The sequence below is a fragment of the Orbicella franksi genome, chromosome 3, assembly GCF_964199315.1.
Source record: "Orbicella franksi chromosome 3, jaOrbFran1.1, whole genome shotgun sequence".
Taxonomy (NCBI): Eukaryota; Metazoa; Cnidaria; class Anthozoa; order Scleractinia; family Merulinidae; genus Orbicella; species Orbicella franksi.
Genome location: NC_138147.1, coordinates 8,519,609 through 8,543,563, shown reverse-complemented (window position 1 = coordinate 8,543,563; position 23,955 = coordinate 8,519,609). Strand labels below are relative to the sequence as shown.

Below are 23,955 nucleotides of genomic sequence, written 5' to 3'. Positions count from 1 at the left end.
ATATTTAATAGCAAGCATGAATTAAAACTATAAACCATACGGATAATCCTGAAAGGGTTCTATAGTACACAGGTAATTGCGCTTTAAAGAGCACTTTTCAATTGAGTGTCGTAAAACAAAAACCAAAGTAATCACTCTCTGCCAATCACAAAGAAAAAAGAAAATCCAATGAACCGTTTGAAACTCAAAGTAATTACACGTAACTGCATGATGCAAAGCGCGGGAAAACATACGTGTGCAAGTCACGATTGGTTTTGATTTTACTTTTGATTGGATGAAAAGTAGCGCGAGTTTTTCAAGTCAATCGTGTAATGTATTTGATGCAAAACTAATTACTTTTCGGCGTTTGGGAATCTTCATATTTTGCGCAGTTAAGTCGACTCCCGATAACTCGAACCCTCGCTAACTCGAACCTCGCGCTTACTCGAACCAAAATCGATTTCCACTGGATTTCCATCATACATTAACCGTAATTTTACCCTCGGTAACTCGAGCCTCCCGCTAACTCGAACCAATTTTCCATATTGTCTGTCAATACGTGACAGGTCAAAACAAACAGTGTACTGTAGTCCAAAACATCAAATTTATTTTGAAGCAGCCGTGTGACAAAACTTGTAAAGTTCCCAGTTCCTGGACTTCTCCCTGCTGCTTTCATTTGTTATATTTATCACATTACGTTACGTTCCGATTTATACAGTAGCTCAGAGATATATTATTTTATTTTCACTCGACTTCTCTATTCTGTAATTAAACTTGATTAAAATGTACACTGCATGAATAGAAAAACATTAAACACCGTTTTTTCCTCATTTCCGGTCATTTATTCTCAACTCCCTATAACTCGAACTCCCGACACCCCGTACCTTTTTCAATTTCCCTTGAAGGTTCAATTTATCGGGAGTCGATTGCATATTAATGTTACAACCTCTTATCAATACGCTTATGAAGTGTCTCTCAAATGCAAGCAAAAACATTGCCCACAAAAGATTAAAACATTTGTATAAATACCTGTGCAAAATTTCCCTCCTCTCTTGTATATCCCCATCCTGTGACATAACAGTTAGTTCCAGGAGGAAAATCCACGGTGGGCAGACACACAGGTCTTACGTTAATGTTAAAGTTGATAGGTTCCTTCAGTTTAATCAATGCCACGTCATAGTCGAAGCCAGTCGCTGCCGGGTTATAATTAGGATGTAAGATGATTTTGTCGATTGGGATTATTTGCTCGGTTCCTTCCACTATACGAAGATCGTGTTCACCTGTTCACAGTTAGATAAAATGTTTCAACACACTTAAGTTAGTGAACAAGTCAAGGAAGAAAAACTTTTCTCGCTAGATGGGTTATGAATGGTCATAAATGGGAAAATGAGATAGTCAGCGCCTCGATGCTCTTACGATACGAGCTTTGCACCTTCCAGTTTCACGCGCGTCGATATTTCTGGAAAATCTAAACGTTTTTCAGTCTACACTGAAAAGGTATAATAAACGCTGTGAAAGATATAATAAAAAAAGATTTCATTTTCCATGGGCTATGCCCAAAGAAGACGTACAAACTAGGCTGCAGAATGTCTAAACCTTTGAAACGACTCTGACTGAAGCATTTGAACAATATTATGATGTTATTATGACGTTACAAAGTGATAAAGAAGTGCGTCTTTACCTACAGTTAGTGTAAAAGATGTGACATTTTTTCCAACATCAAAACAGTGAGCTGCAGTAACGATCCAGTACGGGGTAAGAATGGAGCCTCCACACGAAACAGGGCCCCGGTACGGCTTAAAGTCCACTAACACTTGCCACGGCCAAGATCCTGGTTGCGCGTTTGTGCCCCCTACAATTCTGGAACCGGGCTTTTTACTGCCACACTCCACGTTCCCTAGTGATGAAAGACAATTTAGGGCTTTGATCTATAAACAGTTTAAAACTATTATGATTATGGTCCAAAACATGTAATTGATCCCTTACTCCCGAAAACGCGGAAAATACGAGCATTCAAAATCACATTTGGTTTCGTCATTACTGCTGATTGGTTGAAACAAGAAATATATCTCCTCGGAGGAGATTGATTTTAGCTCCTTGAATAAGGGTTCTTTTAACCAGTAAGAGATCGTAAAATAGACGTTCCATTGTACATCTCTATATCAGTGAAAATTCACTATTTCTTACCCTGATTAATGGGTGCACGTCCGCCAGCAGTTGGTGACAAAGTTGTCGACGCACCTAAACGGATATAAGAAAGAAAATATCAGCTAGTGGTACTTTAGACTAGGTTTACACTGGAGGAAATTGTTCCGGATTCGTGACGAATCCGGAAAGTTTTAGTACCAGATTGATTTTGCCGTTTACACACAAGTGGACGAATCCGAAATAACTCCCTAGTTTTGTCGTGTTTACGGAAATTCTGAATCCGGATTTTAAAGTGGGAACTTTCGAATCCGGATATTTTTTTCCGCCTGCGATCTTTTGAGGTTGCGGTTGAACCAAAATGGCGGATCTACTAATGTAGTCACAGTCGTAGTCACATTGATGGCCATTAATAGCGGTCAATGGTTGCCACATTCTGTTACAGGTTCAGGCAGTCACTTTTATAATGGGTGATGCCATATTCCTCAGAAACCAAAATAATAGACGCAAATAATGTTCCCATTGCATGCCCATCTCAAAAACTTTCGAACAACAACAACAACAACAACCATTTTATTTTCCTTAATACATAGAATATCATGCAGCAAAAGAATAAATTAAACTTAAAAAAGCAAAAAAACTACTCCGCGAAATAGTAAGAACCAAACGAGCTGAGTAGTTACAAGGATTATTACGCTTTAAATCGGTTGTGGGAAAAATAAAGAAAAGAAGAGGTAGAAAAAAATATATATAAATATAAATATAAAAAGAAATATAAGTAGTAGCACTACCAGTAGTGAACAGCTATAAGCCAGACAGCTTTTCGGGGTTTTCTTGACGTAGATTATACGTACAATATATGTTTAAACCACAAGGCTTGGTTTTCTTACCCTGAGCATTTGGAGGTAGATCATCGTCAGTTGTTGGTGAAAAACTTGTCGGCCGAGCTTTAAGAATATATGAAACAGAAAATATCAGTATGTGGTACTGAGGTTGTGTTGTGTAATGTTTTTCTTAGCCATAAAGAAAATTCGAGTGATATTAGAAGAGAAGAGGGCTAGGTAAACTATGAAGTTGAAAGCAAGACAAGATGAAGGGTAAGCGAGAAATCCCTTGTTATATGGCTAGCTCAGTGAGCGGGCAAGATAAATCAAATCTGGCGCTGTGATTGGCTATCCGAGCGGGCAAGATATATGGGTTGTTGACGAAGCTTGTTCGGTCAAGACTCGGATAAGATAAGATAAGATAAGATAAGATAAGATAAGATAAGATAAGATAAGATAAGATAAGATAAGATAAGATAAGATAAGATAAGATAAGATAAGATAAGATAATTTATTAAGATGGCTGGATATTGATGTTTAAGATGGCTAGATATTGATGTTTAAGATGGCTGGATATTGGCTAAGTTCTTTTTTTGCGTGTTTACGGATCGACATTCTGGCCCGTTCGGAATTACGCGCTGTGTCACGTAAGAAAAATCATCCCGAAGCCGAAGCAGGTTCGCCAAAGTTTTCTTTCGTAATTTGCGCCGTGAAAAATGATTTTCCGTGACAGCTTAAGGATTTCCTTTGGTCTTTTCAGCGATAAAAACGAGAAACCTGTAAGCGTCAATGAGAATTAAAACAATGAAAACAAAAGAGTTGACTGGCTTCCCTTTCAGTGCTAGGAAATAAACAAGCACGAAGATCATTTCTTTTTTTATCCCCCTCGAAAATTAAGAAATAGAAAACATGTACCGTGTTTCTATCGAGTTATAGAAACAAGAGTGAAAGTTTGGGAGCACGAGGAATGCTGTGGGAGCACTTGCCGACAGGCGAGTGTTTCCACAGCTTTACACAGAGTGTATAGACGAGTACCAGCGAATTTAAAACGCGGGGTAAGCCAGCCATGGACTAGCATCCCATCCAGAATGAACTAGAAATATTCTCGCCGCTTCATGCCACAGAAATGCTTTTGGTCAGAGTATTTATCAAGAGAAAAATTTTTATTTCATTATTTAACGGACTTATTTTAGTTTTTTAAATTTCGAGGATTCCGGGTATTCGGAGTCCGGTTCCGGTTTCAAATTCCTAGATTCCTGTTTTCCAACCTACCCGATTTATCTACCCTGTTGAACGTGAGGTAAAGTACTTGAATAACATTTCACTGTCTAATCAAAGCAAACGATTAGGTACTTTATTAAGTTTGACCAATCATGATTTTGGCGTTCATCCGGTGCACGTAAAAACAAAGAAAACAATGGCATGCTTGCAGGCGTTGCCATCCGTCCACCTCCTCTAGTTTTCCCCTCTCCTTACCCTTTATAGGAGTTCGTATTACAGTCGAACCCCTATTAAGCGGCCACCCTCCGGGAAATGGAAGGTGGCCACTTAACAGAGGGTTACCGCTTAACAGGGGTTGGACTACTTTGGCTATTTTTTTACAATGGCTTGATTGCTTAGTAAACATAGAATAACGAGTTAGGGGGTGGCCGCTTAATAGGAGGTTCGACTGTACTGAGAATGATAAGACCTGTTCTGTTAGCGTTGTTCTATCTACTTAATACAAAACTAAGGCTCTCATACCAACCTATAGCTAAACGCTTGTTTCTGGATTTGTGTTCGCTAAACAGCTTCAAGGTATCTGAAACACGTGTAGACCAAAATTAATTATCAGAAAGAAAGACGGAAACTTGAGGAATCTTCTCTGGTGTAAATAAACACACAACAGACGTAAAAATGAAACGAAAGCCATCTGCATACTTCAGTTATCGTGATTATATTACTTGTTGCAGTGTCGTATGGGGGAACTGCGACAAAACATTTAGCGCAAAGCTTCAAAAGTTACAATATCGCGCTGCGCGAATCTTGACTTCTTCTTCATATGACGCTATTGCCGATGATCTCATTGTAAGACTTGGCTGGAAAAAAAGCTAGATGTTCAACGAAAATTGAAAACAGCTACTACAGTCTATAAATCAATTAATGGTCCTGCCCCTGATTTCTTATTCACTAAGGGACTGCGAGGGCAAACTGACTGTCCCACTGCCGTACCAACTTTCTAAGGAACAGTTTTAGCTATAATGGTAGGGTGCTGTGGAACAGTTTATCCGTCAAACTGTAGCAAGCACAAACTCTGACTAGTTTTAAATCCGGCTCAGTGCAACGGTCTCTTCTAACGCAGGTGAATAATATAAATCTGCGGCATCATGGAAAGCAGGCATTTTTGTTTTACTTCATTGTGCAGTTTAATTGATATTATTATGTTCGAATTATTAGTTTTCTTTTTAATGCATTGTATTTATAATGGTATTAGGATATAAATAGAGTTTTGTAATTGAAGCCTGATGTTTTTACCGTGTATAAATAAAGTTATTTATTCTATACTACTCTATTCTGTTCAATTAATGTCTTAGCATAATAAATTCAAGCCTAACATACCGCCTACTTCATTCCTTGGTTGATTTCCACTTGTTTGGATGATCTCAGCAAAAGAAAAGAACAAAAACAGAGCAAAAGTTGCAACAAGCCCGTTAGATGCGACGAACGTTTTACCCGAAATAAACCTTACCAAGTTTGTCAAGGGCAAAAGAAAAACAGCGCTATATAAACATGACATAATATATAATATATGCCTGATATAAGCCTGCGGATATGCTAGTCAAAACTGATCATAACAAGATTTTGCTCTATTTAGAGACAAAGACTAATATAGAGATATTAGGACGCAGATCTTGATTGGTACTAATTTAGAACTGAGATTTCAAAAGTGTATTTAGATAGCTATGAATACACCAAATGCACTAAAAATGGATCAAGTTCGCATACATTGTAAGATTCTTAAATTCAATATCAGGGATATCATAATTAGATATTCAATTAAGAAATAGATAAATATTTCATTGTTCTTATATATGGAGTTATAGAAACACGAGTGGAAGTTAATTTCCTTTCGAGAGTAAGAAATGTTGTGGAGACCCTAGTCGTAGGTGAAGCGAATGTTTTCATACTATTTCAAATTTCCCGCCAAACGTTCACGATTGTTTCCTGTGTAAACTCGATAGAGACAAAGAGAAACTCGAGAAAATATTTTCTAAAGTTAATTAGTTTGTGATTTGGTAATCCAGAAGCATTACATACACGACAGGAGCCATAATCGGGGACGGAGACCGTAAGCGCGCGCCATTTCTAGTATTGGGGTTGTCCCCATGATATGGGACAATAATTCTATTTTTAGAACAAATTGCGCCATCGCCTGCGGCACACGCGCGTACATGCTGCGAGGATTTTTGCGGATGTCGCGCGGGGGAAATGGCGTCCGAAATTCCCTATATTTTTTATGTTTTTGGCCCACAACTCAACGCGTTTACGTCTGTTGGAATTTTGCTTAAGTGTTTTCGTCGTAAGCTGCTCCAGTTTGAGTGAAGTGAGACAGTGTCGAATTTGGGTATGTTCCGCTTTAAGCTTAGATATATATCGCTGACCAAGTTGTGTTCTGACGAATGCTTCTTTTACATGAGCTGTACATTACTCCACTTTAAATTTCACATATGTTAAAGATTAACAGCTTTTCCATTACACAACAAAAAACTAGCTTGATATATTTAGATATAGCAGAGCTTCAGGACTTCATAGTTTCCTAGCTCCTCTTGCCACACGCTTCCGAGGAATTTGCCAGTCTATCGCGACCGAAAAGTAAAACAAAATAATTGCTAGTTTGAGTTTCGCCTGAATTGTAAGCAACGCTTGATGTTTCATTAAGGCCCAATAACTTTACGTCCGTAGATACCGCTCAGTTTTATTCGTGTAAAAATCCAGTAAATTCTCTGTTGTCGATGAATGAGAGCGCCCGCCGATGCGTGTTTTGTACAGTCAGTAAACATGACAAATTGTACTTCCGCCGCACTTTCGTGTAAAAACGTACATCGAACTCAAACAATAACTCTATAGTTTTTAAATATGTTTAAGCTTGATAAATGTTTGAGAACATATTAAAAGCTAAGCTGAAAATATGCGAATAAAGCAGAAATAATCAGCAAAGTTACGATGACGCTTTCTTTAATCAACTTCGAATAACCATTTTGATTTTGTTGATCGAGTTATCAAACTCCTTGTCTATTTCCATTTTCGCAGTGTAAAACTTCACTATGCTTATGTTGAAGAAACACACATGATGTTAGTAGCCTTTTTTGCGTTCGTGAAATTTGTTCCAGCATCTCAGCAGAAAAGATAACGAAAGAAATCTTTGTCAAGATTTGTTGACAATTGAAAACAACGACTCGGACTTGAAAGTGCACGAGCCGCACTATGCAAATGAGCTAATTATATTGTACGCGTCAGACTTTCCTTTCAAAAACTTTTGCAAACTCACCAAACAAGCAGAAGCAATAAGAAACCATCAAAACAGGTTTTGGTTATGATTAACCATTGTCCGAGAAACTCACAAATTAACTCGATACCAGAGTAGAGAGTTTTCTTGCTATATTCTTAAGTCAGAACAAACACAAAAACATATGCGTAAGCTTACAACTAGCGCGAGCAGATCTTATTATTCATTCCCAGCGCGAGATTGAAGTCTTGTTTTCGACCCTGAAAAACCCACCTTTTCCGTTGGCTCAGAGCATAAAACTACATATAAGCGCCCTGGTTCTTAGTCCCTGTCTTATTCCCTGCCATCGCTGTGAAAGATACGCAAGAGAATCTCTCAACTCTCACCATTTGATCATGCAACGTGACAACATCCACACGAGAACCCCCGACATGTGCGTGGATCCGCGCGGATATATGACGTCAGGATGGCGCAATTTGTTCTAAAAATAGAAAAATTGTCCCATATCATAGGTGCGCGCGGATCCCAAGACTTACGGTCTCCGTCCCCGATTATGGCTCCTGATACACGACCAATATTTGTGATATAAATTTACCAACTACAACAACAACAACAACAACAACAACAACAACAACAACTAGCTTCATTTGAGATATTTGCATGCCCATAAATACTATAGTGCTGCTAAAGCATTTGTAAACCAGAACTAAAACAGAAATGATTATCGTGAACACCTTAGTCTTAGTTTTAATCAGATTTGATTATGTATATTTTTACCGTTTTAAAGTAGATTGATAGTTTTTATTGTTGTAATTATTATCATTGTAAAGTTGACTTAAAATAATTGTTCCTGAAAAGCCCCAATGGGAAGGTTTAATAAAGTATGTATGTCTGTGAATATATGAAAGATTAGATATTTGAACCGCGGGAAAGATATATTCTAGGAACGTCGCGTTAAACTTTACGGTATCACTACCACTACTAAACACTTGCCTGCTTTGCTGTACTATTTTCAAATGCAAAATTTCCATTCAAGAAAACGTTTGAGATATGGTATATTCCAGAATCGGTGTATATTAGTAAGACGTTATTTATGTTTCTTACTTTATGATTAAATATTTCACTCGAGCTTCGGAATAAACTCAGTAGACATCATTAAATTAAACGGAAATCCTTGAGAACGTTAATTAACAGATTCATTCCTACCTTTGGAATTCTCAGTACGCTAGTCTTTTTGGATCTTCATCGCATTGCTACTTTTTTCATAAAGTTTACCTTCATGAAGATACGATTTTCAGGCTAGTGGAAATACTTGTTCCTCAATCACACCCCTAATTTGTGTTGCGTGACAGTGTGATCAGCAATTAATTTGCCCGAGATACGGATCGATATAACTAGCTACTGAGCGTGAGTGGTTCAGGTAAAAGTTATTTACAGCGAACACTTCACTTCACAGCGAATGCTTTCTGACTAACTATTTATATTCTATCATGGCATGCGCATGTGATTATTCATCGCTAGTGGGTGGAGAGTGCGGTTCGAGTAAAGAGAGACCCGCTGATATAAAATGCGTCACCATACGAGAGTGTACAAAGGAAGTGTATAAATCATCTTGCATTTCACAAAATCAGCGATGATTCCGGTGTTGACTCCAAGTGGAAGCTGCTTCTTGCAAGGGCAGGTAATGTGCAATGGTCAATTTACTGTAATCCTAAGACACCATTTTAACCTGCCTTTCCAAAAAATTATAACTCTTTCGCTGGCATAAACTTATTTTTTTGTCTGCGTGCAGGTGTATTTAATTGATGCCTCTGACTTAAAAATGACCATATGTCCACGTCATCGGGAATTATTTGGTTCACGTTGGCAATCTGGAAGGTCTATTTGCGCTATCCCCGATGAAATTACTGCTCACAAATCCTCGTCAGCAAAAGGGTTGTGTGGCTTGCGGAGTAATCAGTCGGCATATGCTTACAGGCTCAAAACAGTCGTTACACCAACAACAATGGTTTTGGTACTTTAGTACCATGAGACTTACGTGAGCCCGTTGGAACGAGCTGCTGGGTTTTAAAGTAAACATATGCCGACTGATTACTCCGCAAGCCACACAACCCTTTTGCTGACGAGGATTATAGAATATAAATAGCTAGTCAGAAAGCGTTCGCTGTGAAGTGAAGTTTTCGCTGTAAATAACTTTTACCTGAACCACTCACGCTCAGTAGCTAGCTAATTATATCGACCCGTATCTCAGGCACGCAACACAATTCAGGGGTTTGATTGAGGAACAAGAATTTTCACTAGTCTGAAAATCCTATCTTCATCAAGGTAACCTTTATGAATAAAGTAGCAATGCGATGAAGATCCAAAAAGACTAGCGTATTGAGAATTTCAAAGCTAGGAATGAATCTGTTAAAGTACACCTAACCCCCAAAATTTTTTTTCGGTAAAACGAATCTAGACTTGATTTGAAGCATTTGGGCGAAAAAAATTTTGAATTTGGTTGAATCCTCGATTTTCTATGCCCTTTCAAAGTCGCGCTTGAAGGTTTCACGACCGCGTTTTAGGGAGTCTGGGGCGGCGGTACCTGATGACCTCTACCCAGGAACCAAACACAATAGCGCCTCAGTCAACTCTCTGTATTTGCTCGAGAAAATGGAATACAAAACTAATCGTTCCGATGTATTTTGTGACTAAAACGTCCAAGTTTTGTCTCAGAATCATTTCTTTTTCGTCACTGGAGTCAGAGTTAAGTTTCGATTCGGAAGACTCCGAAATAAACTTCGATCGAGCACGTTCGACAACCGTGAACTCGCTGCTTAGAGCTTTGAGAGCAATTTACAATATTTCAAGCGACGAAGGGGAAGACTTCTTTGCGGACGAGCTGCTTGTATATTAGGAGTGGAAAGCTAGATACGAAGTGGAGGGCAGGCAAACGAAACGCAGGAAAGAAAACTCAAGGATTGCTTTGGATGGTAATTTCGTCAACTAAACATAAGATTCCCACGCGTGTTTATAGCCCGTTTACATTTGTCCTTAGCGAGAATGTATTTTGTCAAGGTGTGATTGTTCTGTTAAATCCAGTTTGTGTTTTACTTTCAGTTGAATGCTTCATGTTTATAAGAGCGACGTACGTGTTGCAGTTTTCGAGACTTGATGACCTCCAAAACATTGGCTTCGATCGATTGAAAATCGTATTGTTTAGACCTGTATTTTTGAAGCTGCGGGAAGCAAGGCGGAAGGAAACATTTCATACAATTACCGATTTCACATTGTCACACGTTTTAAGTCGTAACTCCAAATAACCAATGTAAATTGTTCTCAAAGTTTGCAGTGAAATTCGTCGGATAAGCGAAAAGGATGTGTTCCCTAAGCGGTCCGCAGATAATATTACGCGGTCATATTTTCGACGCTATTGCACAGAATCTTTGTCGCACTGCTGATTTCCAAACCTTCGAAAAACTCTGTGAGTCTAACAATTTTGTTATCATGTAATTCTAAAGGATTAATCTTCGATTTTCATCTAAATCGAAAGAGAAATAAGTGTTGGTTAGCGGCGTACAGTTCCGATCTATTTACATATCAGTATAACGCTTCTTGATCATGATCGGATCACACAACTTTGCCGGTTATGTTATAAATACTGCGGAATTGGAAGATATAGGTTGTCGGTAGTATTTCTACAAATTGCTGGTTAGCTTTAAACAGAAAATTTATGAAAATAGCGTTCGAAAGTCCGCGGAACAAGGTCCAGTGAGAGTTCTTCAATGGTTCTCACAGATTCAGTTCGCTTGTTTCGGTTCGACAAAATCAACCATCGTTTAAGTCTTTATTGCACCATTAGCCGATCATCGTCAGTAAATTGTACAGTATATCTTGTTTTGGATCTGGGATATTGCTGCAGCAGTCGATAGCACTTCTGGAAGGCATTTCTGCGCACTTTTCGAATGTGTATTGCACCGTCCTAAAGGAAATAGGCACCTTAAGATACCAGGACGGGACGAGCTAGGACGGCTACCGGAAGTAAACTCACTCAACCGGGCATGCGCACGAGAACTTTCGACTCATCTCTCTGCCGTCCTCATCTCGTCGAGGACGCCATTTCGCCCGACGAGCCGTCGTATCGAAAACGTTAGTATTTTGCTCTTGTTTTGCCTCGATAACTGTTCCAATCGACTTTATTTTCAGTTATATTGATAGGAATGTTTATAAGGTTCAAAATTTTGCGTGATTGTAGTGTAGAACACTACGCTGAGATACGAAAATGTGAATAAAAATATTCCTTGTCTGTTCGTTTGTGTTTCTGAAGTCACTGTTCAGACGCTATCACGAGTGAGCAAGCTCAATACAAACTGTATGCATTGAGAATACATCAGTGTAAGTACAGTCGATAAAATGTTGTAAGAATGAATGTCATGGAGCATCTATCGCGCAAATAAAATACATATTTTCAAACTGACGTTTAGTTTTTTTATGCTACCCGGAACTTGAAGCAACGTTTGTTTGATTTTTATGATGCTTGTTACAATTACAGATGGAAATTGAAACGTTCACCAAAAGTCAGGATTCTTCGGCGACAGAATTCCAAAACGCTCTAGTGGTAACTGAAAAGCCATCTGAAGCAGGTCGATCAGATTGTTCGTTTAATTTTTCATACGGAAATTATGGTTTCTCTATTAAAATATTGACAGATGTTTGCTTCACTTATACAGAAAAAGAAATTCAGCATCGCTGTTCACTAATAGGATAAGATTTCTACCATCTCTTTTATAGTCTAATGGATGTCATTGCTTCTGTGAATAGCTTGTACGAGGTTCGAATTATTGACGTCGCCGTCCTTTGCGAAAATGCACATCTTAAGCATTTTGTTTTTGGCGACACTACGGGACCCGCGAAAGTTTCCCGCGTCCACTGCCGTTGCCGTCCTGGCCTTCCCGTCCTCGTATCTTAAGGTCCCTAATGAGAGGACGTGAGATATCCAACCTTCCTGGGTAGACGTCACAAGAGCCGCTGGACCCATTCTCCTCAAACTCGGTCATGAAACAAAATGGCGGTGTTTTGGAGCTATTTTCGAGATTTCGTCGGGGCACAGAAAATCGAGGATTTAACGGAATCCAAAAATTTTTTCGCAGAACTATTTTAAAAACCAAGTAGATTCGTTTTAGCGAAAAAAAATTTTGGGGGTTAGGTGCACTTTAATTAACGTATTCAGGGATGTCTACTGAGTTTATTCCGAAGCTCGAGTGAAATATTTAATCATAAAGTAAGAAACATAAACAACGTCTTACTAATATACGCCGATTCTGGAATATACCTTATCTCAAGCTTTTTCGTGAATGGAAATTTTGCATATAAAAATAGTACAGCAAAGCAGGCAAGTAGTGGTAGTAGTAGTGGTAGTGATACTGTAAAGTTTAACGTGACGTTCCTAGTTTAATTTAATTATAGTTGTTGTCTATGTTTAAAGATATCCCTTTCACGTACCACAAATTTTGTATTTCGATTACTTAAGTGGCTATATGTACTCGTTAAAACAAAATTATTAGTTAGAATGCATAAGATCCATGTCAAAAAGGATCCATCGAAGCCATAGTCAAGTTCGCTACCGTGTGAAATAGTTTGCGTGATTCATGATAAAGTACTAGTGCTATTGAAAAAACAAACAGACTGGTCGAAAGATAAGCTGAGTTGTAAAAACTTGTTTGAACTTCTTATCTTGGATTTATTTCAATTCTTTACCTTCAAAGATTTAGTGGGAATGTATAAAATAAAAAAAAATAAAAAATAGTCGGAAATAATAACAATTGCGTAATGATTAACGATTGAATAATAAAGTGAGATATGCGTCAAAGTGACCTCACGGAAAATTCTCTCAACGGAACAGTTTCTACGGGCCACCTGTAATTTTTTCCAGGCGAGTAGAATAAAGAACCTGCTTTTATTTGGTTATATTTATTTACCTAACTGTAATATAACAGACAGCATTTGACAAGTTCAAAATTTGCTAATATTAGCCTTATCACTTTAGGTCCGTAAATGGTTCAGCTTCCGAAGGTTAACTATTTTGTGGAAAAAAACATTTTTAAACAAAATTTAGTCTCGAGTAAAGTTTAAGAGATGCCCCACAAACTGTGTAAAGGACATGTTAAGAAAACGTTTGGTACGTCCAAACGAGTATGTTAAACATGTGCCAAATTTCAAGTCTCATGGCCGCCGCTGGAGGCCCTGTGGCCGAATTTTCAAGTTTTGCAAACTTTGAAGAAAAGAAAAGGACATCGAACCTTTTGATGTCATTTCCGAAAACAGTTAACAAAATGGGTTCTTTTGGTCAAATAAGAAAAAATCCGTTATTTCGCTTCTGTCGGCCGATTCTCGATATTTTCGGATTTACGCTCTTAAGAGCTTTAGTTTGACTGCCACTTATAAGCACCCTCTCTCCACCCCCCCCCCCCCCTCTTGCTTATAGGCCCATCTACCTGTAAACCAAAAATGCATCAGGTTATAAACCCTTCCCAAGCAAACGAACGCCTCGACACAACGCATCCGAACAAACAGATCGTCTTAAGTGCAGACAGACGCTCTCCGCCCAAACAACAAAAGGCAGTTCAAGTAACAACGACAACAACGGCAAGGACAAACTGGAAAAGGAACTAAGAAAACTTTCGGAAGCCTTACATTGAGACGAAGGAAGTACAACAAGTCGACCACAAGTATAGAAATGATTACAATTGACAATACTTTAAATTCCCTCTTTTATTGCATTCTTACAAGATGATAATGAGCAGTTAGTTTATCGTCAAATGCAACAGTTTTTCGTGTAACGTGGCCCTCTATTAAGACACAAACTGTGATTTACCCGAATAATTAGCATTGAGCGAGGTTCCTTTTATTAGTTTGCGGCGATTCTTTTATTTTAAGTGAAACATGAACTAGTCCTCAACCGACAGTTTCACTCTCTTTACTACCCTTGACAATTACAGACTTGTAGTGTTGTTAATTGTATCTTGTACCCAGGTCTTAAGAACCAACATGTGAGAATACACTCCGAATCTATTTGGACGCGCACAACCAACTCCCCAGCTGACGATACCCATGAGATACCACTTGTTATTGCTCGGACAGACCAGTGGTCCTCCACTGTCTCCTTGGCATGAATCAACTCCTCCCTGAGAGAAACCTGCACAGCGCATGCGTTCCGTAATTTCAAATCCGAGGTCGCTGTATGCCCGCTGACAAGTGTCACGTGGTACAAGTGGAACTTGCGCTTGCTGCAAAATCTAAAAGATATGTCATAGTTTTTTTGTTCTTTTTTATCATCACAGTTAATCTCAGGTAAATGATCATGCCCAGTGCGGATATTTTCCATGACAATTGGCACAAAAACTATATTTTCTGCCAAAGCAACAAACAAACTAAAGACTTAGGTACTGGCCATGGGCCACTCGTTTAAAAGAAAATACGACAGAAAAACCTCAGCAATTTATTATACACATTGGTATGGCTAGCTGACGAAAGTCAAGAAAGTTCCCCGAGGCATGCAAGAGTGCTTTTACCTTATATTGATTTATTGCAATTTAATGGCAAGCATGAAATAAAGTTATAAACCATACGGATAATCCGTAAAGGGATCTATAGTCCCATATGAAACACAGGTAACTGTAATATACAGAGCACTTTTCAATTGAGTGTCGTAAAAGCAAAACCAAAAGTAATCTTTCTAGCCAACTACAAAAAACGAAGACATTTCAATGAACCAATGGCAACTGAAACTCGAAGTAATTACATATGTATGTGAGTCACCATTGATTCTGGTTTTACTTCTGATTGGATGAAAAGTGGCGCGAGGTTTTCAAGTCAATCGTGTAGCGTAGAAATGCAAAACCAGTTACTTTTCGGCGTTTTGGAATCTCCATATTTTGCACAGTGTGTTAACGTTACAACCTCTTACCAATATGCTTATGAAGTGACTCGTGAATGCAAGAGAAATTATTGCCCGCAAAAGATTACAAAACATTGGTATATTTACCTGTGCAAAATTTCCCCCCTCTCTTGTATATCCCCATCCTGTGACATAACAATTAGTTCCAGGAGGAAAATCCATGGTGGGCAGACATACAGGTCTTACGTTAATGTTGAAATTGATCGGCTCCTTCAGTTTGATCAATGCCACGTCATAATCGAAGCTAGTCGCTGGCGGGTTATAATTAGGATGTAAGATGATTTTTTCGATTGGGATTATTTGCTCGGTTCCTTCCACTATAAGAGGATTGTGTTCACCTGTTTACAGTTAGATAAAATGTTTTGACACTCTTAAGCAAGAGAACAAGTCAAGTAAGAAAATATTTTCACGCCAGATGGATTATGAATGGGAAAATTAGGTTGCTGTGCTCACGAGACTGGCCTGCGATCGAGCTTTAAGCTTTTTTGATCTGGCTTTGCGCGCGTTGATACCTCAGGAAAATAGAAACGTTTTTCAGTCTACAAAAGGAACATTAAACGCTGTGAAGGATGTAATGAAAGAGATTCCATTTCCCTCATTTTGCATGGGCTACGCCCAAAGAAAGAACATGTAGACACTACGCTGCAGAATATCTAAACCTTTGCAATGAAACGACTCTGTCTGAACCATTTGAACAATATTATGATGTTATGATGACGTTACAATGTGATAAAGAAGTAAGTACTGGTGTGTCTTTACCTACAGTTACTGTATAAGACGTGGCATTTTTTCCAAAATTAAAACAGTGAGCTGCAGTAACGATCCAGTACGGGGTAAGAATGGAGCCTCCACACCAAACAGGACCCTGAAACGGCTTAAAGCCCACTAACACTTGCCACGGCCAAGACCCTGGTTGCGCGTTTGTGCCCCCTACAATTCTGGAATCGGGCTTTTTCCTGCCACACTCCACGTTCCCTAGTGATGAAAGACAATTTAGGGCTTTGGTACATAAACATTTTTTTCTTAATGTTATTATGATTATTTAATCAAAAAATCACAAGAGTATAAGAAGGTGTAGAGCAGCCAAATGTTGGAAAAACAAAATTATAGCTGAGAACTGAAGGCGTCGACTGCAAAAATATTGGATAAAGCCTTTCGGAGTGGTTGGATGGAGGATAAAGAATGCCGAACAGCTATAATTTATGCCATCCCCCATCGGTAATCTAATGGTCCACCCCTAGACTTTGCATCTCATTCAGAGGGTGGGGGTGGGGATTTGAAATAATCCTAGTCGCGAAATGGTACGAAACAAGGATAAGAAATGGCTGCATGGGCCAATGGCCCGACGACTTCATCTTAGCTACCTACCTAGTCCTAATGACGCCGCAATCGGCCAATCAGTATGCGAAACTAGACATGTCACTGATACACAGCATGTAATTGATGCCTCACGCGCGGAAAAAGACAGAAAACGCGAAAAATACGCGCATTCAAAATTACATTTGGTTTTGTCATCGTTGCTAATTGGTTGAAACAAACAACATGTCTCCTCGGATTGATTTTAGCTCCTAGCATAAGGGTTTTTTTTTTTAACCAATAAGAGATCGTAGTAGACGTTCCAAATTGTGCATCTCTATTTCAGTGAAAATTCGCTATTTCTTACCCTGATCAATAGCTGCCGGTCCGCCAGCAGTAGTTGGTGACAAAGTTGTCGACGCACCTAAACGGACATGACAGAAAATATTAGCTAGTGGTGCTTTAGACTAGGTTTCCCAAAAGGAAAATGTTCTAGATTCGTGACGAATTCGGAAAGTTTTAGAACCGGATTGATTTCGCGCAAGTGGACGAATCTGAAATAAGAACTCCCCTGTGAGATAGCTAGTAATTTCAGTTGGCTTTTTATACCCACGAAGGCCGAAGCAGGTTGATCGACTGGTCTATCTATAAGTTGTTAGAAACGTTTTTATCGTTTCAAAGGGTCAGTGTCAAACACAACTTTGAATGTATTTTACTGATCAGAGGATTCGTTTCACAACATCTCTTTCCAACATGAACCCAAACAATTTTGGACACAGGGACTCTTTCCCATAACACCACCACCACGCCCATAACATACGTCCAATATAAGTGTGTAAACCACAAGGCTTGGTTTTCTTACCGTGAACACATGGAGGTAGATCATCATCCGATGTTGGTGAACAACTTGTCGGCCGACCTTTAAGAATATATGAGACATAAAGTATCAGGATGTGGTACGTACTGAGGTTGTCAGTTGTGTAGTTACATTGGAAGAGAAAAGGGCCAGATTAACTTTAAAGTTGAAACCAAGACAGGATAAAGGATAAGCGAGTTCAGTAATTTCCCTTGTTATATGGCTAGCCCCGTGACCGGTAACATGAACCAAATTCGGCGCTGTGATTGGTTACCCAAATGGGCAAGATGGCGCTATCCTGCTCTCTTAGCATTACGCGCTGTCTCCCAATAAAAACCACTCCGAAACACGTTCGCCAAAGCTTTCTTTCGTAATTTACGCCTTGAAAAATGATTTCCCGCGACAGCCTAAAGATTTCCTATGGTTTTGTATCGTTGAAAACCAGAAAACTGTAAGCATCATCGAAAATGAAAACAATGAAATTAAAACAAAACAGTTGACTGGCTTCCCTTTCAGCCGCTCGGAAATAAACAAGCACAAAGATCTGGTGTTCTTTCTGGTGTTCTGTGCCGTGTTTCTATCGAGTTTTAGTATAAATCTACTAGCGTTCTATCACGAATGCCGTTCTCTGATTGGCTACGCTACTCACTATCTATTCTGTGATAGATAGGGAGTGGCGTAGCAGTGTGTTCTTGTTAACAAATGGCGGCCGCTTCTTAGCGTTTTCGAAGAGTCTGTGAAGAGGGTTTAGATAAAATTTTGAACGACTAATAGATTTATACTAAAACAATTATATTATTCTCTATCGATTTCTATGCGTGATAGTTGACTCGGGCTGCACCCTCGTCACTATCGCGCGATAGAAATCTCGAGCTCATAATTTAATTGCTTAATAGAAACACGAGGGGAAGTTTGGGAGAACGAAAAATGCTTTGGGAACACAAACCGACAGGCGAATGTTTCCACCAAGGGAAATATTTGTGTTTAATTATTTCATTAAGTTAGTAAATAATTATTAATTTATTTTTGGTGTTTAGTTTTACTTATTTTTATTTTTTTTTATTTTTTTATTTTTTCAAATTTTCGAGTATTCCGGTTCCGGATTCCGGCATTCCTTATTTTCCAACCTACCTGATTTATTTGCCTTGAATGAAGACACTGAAATACTTAAATGGCAGATCACTGACCAATCAGGGCAATCGATTAAAGGCTGCCGCACACTAGCCGATTTTTTGTCGGCCGACAAAAAATCTTCACTTGTCGGTTAGTGTGCGGTGAATTCAGAAAAGTCTGCGACAAAAGCGGGGCTTGTCGGGCGATATCTGACAGTGCTAGATCTCAAAACGTCTTCTCGGGCCTTGTCGGCTAGTGTGCGGTGGACCAAGACAATTTGTCGGCGCTCGCGCGCGCCTCAACCAATTAAGAAATGTCATGAGAGTCACGTCAGTGGAATAGGCACCATCTTGATTTTGGATGACTCGGCCCCAAGCCTGAACGCGGTTAGTCGCGACAAAAAATCGGCTAGTGTGCGGCAAGCAGATGGCCCGAGAAATTTTAACCCGATTTGACCCCGACAAAAAATCTGCAGTTCTACGACAAAAAATCGGCTAGTGTGCGGCAGCTTTAAGTATTTAATCAAGTTTGTGATTTGGTGGACACAAAAAACGAAAACAACGGCGTACTTGCAGGCGTTCCCGTCCCTCCACCTCCGATCGCGCTTCGCGCCTCTAGTTTTCCCGTCTCCTTCCCATTTCAACGCCTACCTTGCAGGCTATATATAACACAGCAATAAGGAAATAAACGTTCGTAATACACTCGATCCCCTATTAAGGACGTTCGCGCGAAAATTTTGCAACATTGATTTTTTTTTTTTTTTGAGGCTTTTACCGCTGTAAGATGATGAGTTAGTTATGCCAGGAAAATCGGGCTTCGTTACCGAATAAGGACAGTGTCTGAAAGCCCAAATATATTGCAATCAGTACCTTGAAGTGAAATGTTCTCTGCCAAAGATTGTTTAAGTGGACCTATTAAGACCCATTAAGTTAATTTAGTCAACTGATAAGGTCCTTTAAAGATTAAGGGCTCATTAGCGACCAAAGTTTCACGCGCCTTGCAACTGCAAGATGGCAGGATTCGATGTCCCGTGGACAGAAATCTTGAAATTTTTTAACTTCTTACATTGATTTTTTGTTCATTTTTGGACAATGTGGAGATAATTGTAAATAAAATCTGTTCCTGCAAAGAAAAGTAGGGGTCACCGAATGCCCAAGATCGTTAAATCCAAGCAAAGCTATAACAATGGTCATCTGCCCTATCATTGTTTATTTTAGTACTTAGCGCGCGCGCTCGATGCATGACGTGGCGTGTGAATTTGCGTGCGGAGTAAGGAGAAATGGAAGGTGGCCGCTGCACAGGGGTTAGGAATACTTTGAATATTTTTTTTGGATTGGCTCGTTTGCTTAGTGAAAATAATTTAGCATTAGGGGGTGGCCGCTGAACGAAGGCTCTACTGTACCGATAACGATAAGACCTATTCTGTTAGCGTGGTTGTACTTTATACATATATAAGACTAGGGCTCTCACACAAACCTATAGCTACACGCTTGTTTCTGGATTTGTGTTCGCTAGAAAGCCTCAAGGTATCTAAAACACGTGTAGACAATGATTAATTACCATGAAAAAAAACGAAAACTTAAGGGATTATCTCTCATGTAAATAGACACACAGCAGGCGTAAAAATGAGAAGAAAACCATCTGCATACTTGTATTACTTATTGTAGTATAGCATGGGGGAACTGCAACAAAACACTTAGCGCAAAGCCTCAAAAGTTACAATATCGCGCTGCGCGAATCTTCACTTCTTCTTTCTCCTTCTTATGACGCTAGCCGGCTGATGATCTCATTGTGAGACTTTGCTGGGAAAAAAAAAACTAGATGTTCAACGAAAATTGAAAACAGCTACGATGGTCTATAAATCACTAAATGGTCTTGCCCCTGATTATCTCCGATCAAAGGTCATTGACCGTAGTGAAATTTCTTCTTATTCACTAAGGGACTGAGAGGGCAAACTGGCTGTTCCACTGCCCCGTACCAGCTTTCTAAGGAAACGTTTTAGCTATAATGGTGCGGTGCGGTGAAACAGTCTATCCGTCAAACTGCGTCAAGCACAAATTCTCACGAGTTTTAAATCCGGCTGCAGCGGTCTCTTCTAACACATGTAAATAATATAAATACACGGCATCGTGGAAAGCAGGCATTTCTGTTTTACTTTATTCGCTTTAATTGATATTATTATGCTCGAATTATTAGTTTCCCTTTTAATACATTGTATTTGTAGTGGTTTTAGGATTTAATAAGAATTTTTTTAAATTAAGGCATGGTGTTTTTACCGGGTATAAATAAAGTTAACTATTCTATACTATTCTATTAATGCCTTAGCATAATAAATTCAAGCCTAACATACCGCCCTCTCCATTTCCACTTGTTTGGCTGAACTCAGCAAAGGAAAAGAACAAAAACAGGGCAAAAGTTGCAACAAGCCCGTTAGATGCCACCAACATTTTGCCTGAAATAAACCTGAAGAAAAACAGCGCTATATAAACACCTTTCTGATATAGGCCTGCACATATGCTGGTCAAAACTGACCATAACAAGATTTTGTTTCATTTAGAAACAAAGACTGAAATAGAGACATCAGAATGTAGATTCATTAGTACTACTTTAGAACTGAGATTATTTGCAAAAGTGTATTTAGATAGCTATGAGTAAACCAAATTTATTAAAAACGAATCAAGTTCGCATATATTGGAAGATTCCTAAATTCAAAATTAAGGATATTATAATTAGATATTCGGTTAAGAAACAGAAAAATATTTCAGTCTTCTTATAAAGTAATAGAAACGCGCGTGAAAGTTAATTTCCTTTTGAGAACACTTTGGTCACTGTACACAATTAAATAGTGTTTCTTCTAGTTAATTTCTATCTGTATTTATTTGTCCTATATCAATGTAAACCATCTTACGTTAAGTTGTTTTCTGTTTCGGCGTCATCTTGTCGCCATTATCAAATGCAGATTTAAGTCGTTAAGTTCAGATCTATACTAGCTTAGGTGTGTACAAGGAGTCAAGAAAAATGTCGAGAAAAATGTCAACTGACATTGTTCTTGACATTTTTCTTGACTCCTTCACACCTTAGCTAGTATATATCTGAACTAAACGGCTTTCCTTCCCGCCAAATCCGAAAAAACTCGATAGCAGTAAAAAGAAACTCGAGAAAATGTTTTCTGAAGTTAGTTAGTTTGTGATTGAGATAAATTTTACATGCAATCAATATTTGTGATATAAATTGTTCATCATGAACAACAACAACAACAACAACAACAACAACAACAACAGCTAGCCTTTTTTGAATGACCACTGCATACAGTGCTGCAAAAGCTTTTGTAGACTAGAACGAAAACAGAAATGATTATCGTGAACAGCTTAGTCTTAGTTTTTATCAGATTTGATTGAGCATATTTTTACCATGTTAATGTAGATTGATAGTTGTTATAATTAGTACATTTCACTTAAAATTATTGTTCCTGAAAATCCCCAGTGGCGAGGTTCAATAAAGTATGTACGTACGTGAATGTATGAAAGATTAGATATTTGAACTGCGGGAAAGATGTGAAGAGATGGTTGACCACCGCAGTTACACACAACTTAGCAGTTCTGGAAAAAAAAAAAATCAGTCTTGAACGGGATTTGAACCCAAGTGAATATATGAAAGATCAGATATTTGAACTGCGGGAAAGATGTGAAGGCATGATTGATCAGCGCAGTTCTACACACAACTTAAGCAGTTGTGAAATTAAAGCCTAGAAAAAAATCAGGCCTGAAGGGGACTCGAAACCATGACCTTTGTGATACCGGTGCTGTGCTCTACCAACTGGGCTATCAAGCCAACTGGGAACTGGTTGCTTTGTGGGTTCTTAATATACCAGAAGATCGTGAAGAATACAATTGAATACGTGAAAGATCAGATATTTGCGATACCGGTGTAGTGCTCTACCAGTGCTTTCGTAGTTTGTGATTGCTTATCCCAAATTTCACTAGTTTTTTTTTTTTCGCTTTACATACATACATACATACATTTTATTTGTTATGAAATTAAAATTACAATTGTAACATGCCCGCGGATAGCTGAGCTAATCTAGGCGGGTCATGTTTGGACGAGTTATTTATATACAACTAGGTACAACTAAATACAACTGAAGGTAACAAGAGAACTAAAGAGACTAAAATTGACAACGATGACTAAAGACAACTAATAAACTAACGATATTACAAATAATAATTAACAACAGTTACGACGAGAGACTACAGATACACTAAAGCGAAATTATTGAGGAGGGTGTATAATTTTTAAAAGTGTTCAAACAATTCTAGTTTATTTGAGTTTTGCATAATATGTTGCCAGTATAAAATATACTTTTGTTGCATCAGGCAAACAAACTGTTTGATATTAGTGTTAGTTAAGTACGTAACTGAGATCACTCGGCAAAACAAGGCAAATTGTAAAATTCAGACGTTCTTATTAGTGCCCCCTATTACATTATCATCATAAACACAACAAAGAGTGACATAGCTCGGTCGAAATCCAGGTACAGTCAACATCAAGTCTGATGATAATTCATACAAAAGTACTTCAAGATATTGCTACAGTGAATAAAGGTTAACAAAGGTTGCTTAATGAACCAACTTCAGTGACATTATGATACGGGATACAAGAGGTCACTTTCTACTAGAAAGCCGCAGGTATCATATTTGTAGTTGCTTCAGCATACTCGTATGTGAAATTCAGACAATATCCCTTCGCGAAAATAACCACTTCAACCTCCAGACGCCAAAACCCTTCTGACAATAAGCTGTCCCCTCCAAAATATAGGCCAGTGAGAATATATTTAGATTTAGTTCGTCTACGAGCTAAAAAGAACGAGAAAGAAAAACTTTAACTCTTCCAGGCCGATTAGAAATAGCCCAACGTTACAGAGTTTATTATATCATTACTTAATAACAAAATTACTTCTTTGTTATTGGCTGAGAGAAGGCCAATTTATCGTTAATTCTTAATTTGCGCTGCGTGCAAATTAACGCGCGCGCATTCGCAATTTTCTCACTCATATAATAAATGAGTAATCGTATGAAAGCTCGAGCGCTAGAAATTAAGGATTTACACTGCCCGTGATATTTGAAAATTCTTTTACCTAAAGGCGAGTGTAACTTTGAGAGAATATTTAAATATCACTCGTGGTGTAAATCCTTAATCACACTCGCATTCATACGATTACTTATACTAATAACATACATGAAAAATCGCTCGATTCTGATTGGCTAAGAGCAGTGCAGTTCAAGTGTAACACCAGTGCAAAAGCGTAACACCACAAAGTGTA

At 38.6% G+C, this 23,955-nt stretch overlaps 2 protein-coding genes across 2 annotated transcripts in view; both read right to left on the bottom strand.

Annotated features, from left to right (window-relative positions):
- LOC145481075 (serine protease 33-like) overlaps nt 1-23,955 on the bottom strand; it is a 61,333-nt gene that overhangs the window by 729 nt on the left and 36,649 nt on the right. The gene's annotated exons all lie outside the window — the stretch shown is intronic.
- Nucleotides 371-21,082, bottom strand: LOC145480391 (transmembrane protease serine 9-like). The gene is made up of 13 exons (XM_081458675.1): nt 20,986-21,082; nt 20,112-20,165; nt 17,529-17,585; nt 17,034-17,090; nt 16,130-16,345; nt 15,458-15,708; nt 14,533-14,708; nt 5,547-5,707; nt 4,696-4,749; nt 3,015-3,071; nt 2,167-2,220; nt 1,661-1,876; nt 371-1,259 (listed from the first exon to the last, which is right to left on the bottom strand). Exons 1-13 carry the CDS (start codon nt 21,080-21,082, stop codon nt 988-990), a joined length of 1,722 nt encoding a protein of 573 aa, XP_081314801.1. The 3' UTR covers nt 371-987.

What these genes read in the sequence shown, in the direction of transcription:
- LOC145480391 (XM_081458675.1), bottom strand. Translation starts at nt 21,082, where the DNA reads ATGTTGGTGGCATCTAACGGGCTTGTTGCAACTTTTGCCCTGTTTTTG. An exon ending in GTCTTATACAGTAACTGTAG is followed by an intron (nt 15,709 to 16,129) that starts GTAAAGACACAC and finishes AACTGTAAACAG; the next exon opens with GTGAACACAATCCTCTTATA. An exon ending in ACCAAGGAATGAAGTAGGCG is followed by an intron (nt 4,750 to 5,546) that starts GTATGTTAGGCT and finishes CACGTGTTTCAG; the next exon opens with ATACCTTGAAGCTGTTTAGC.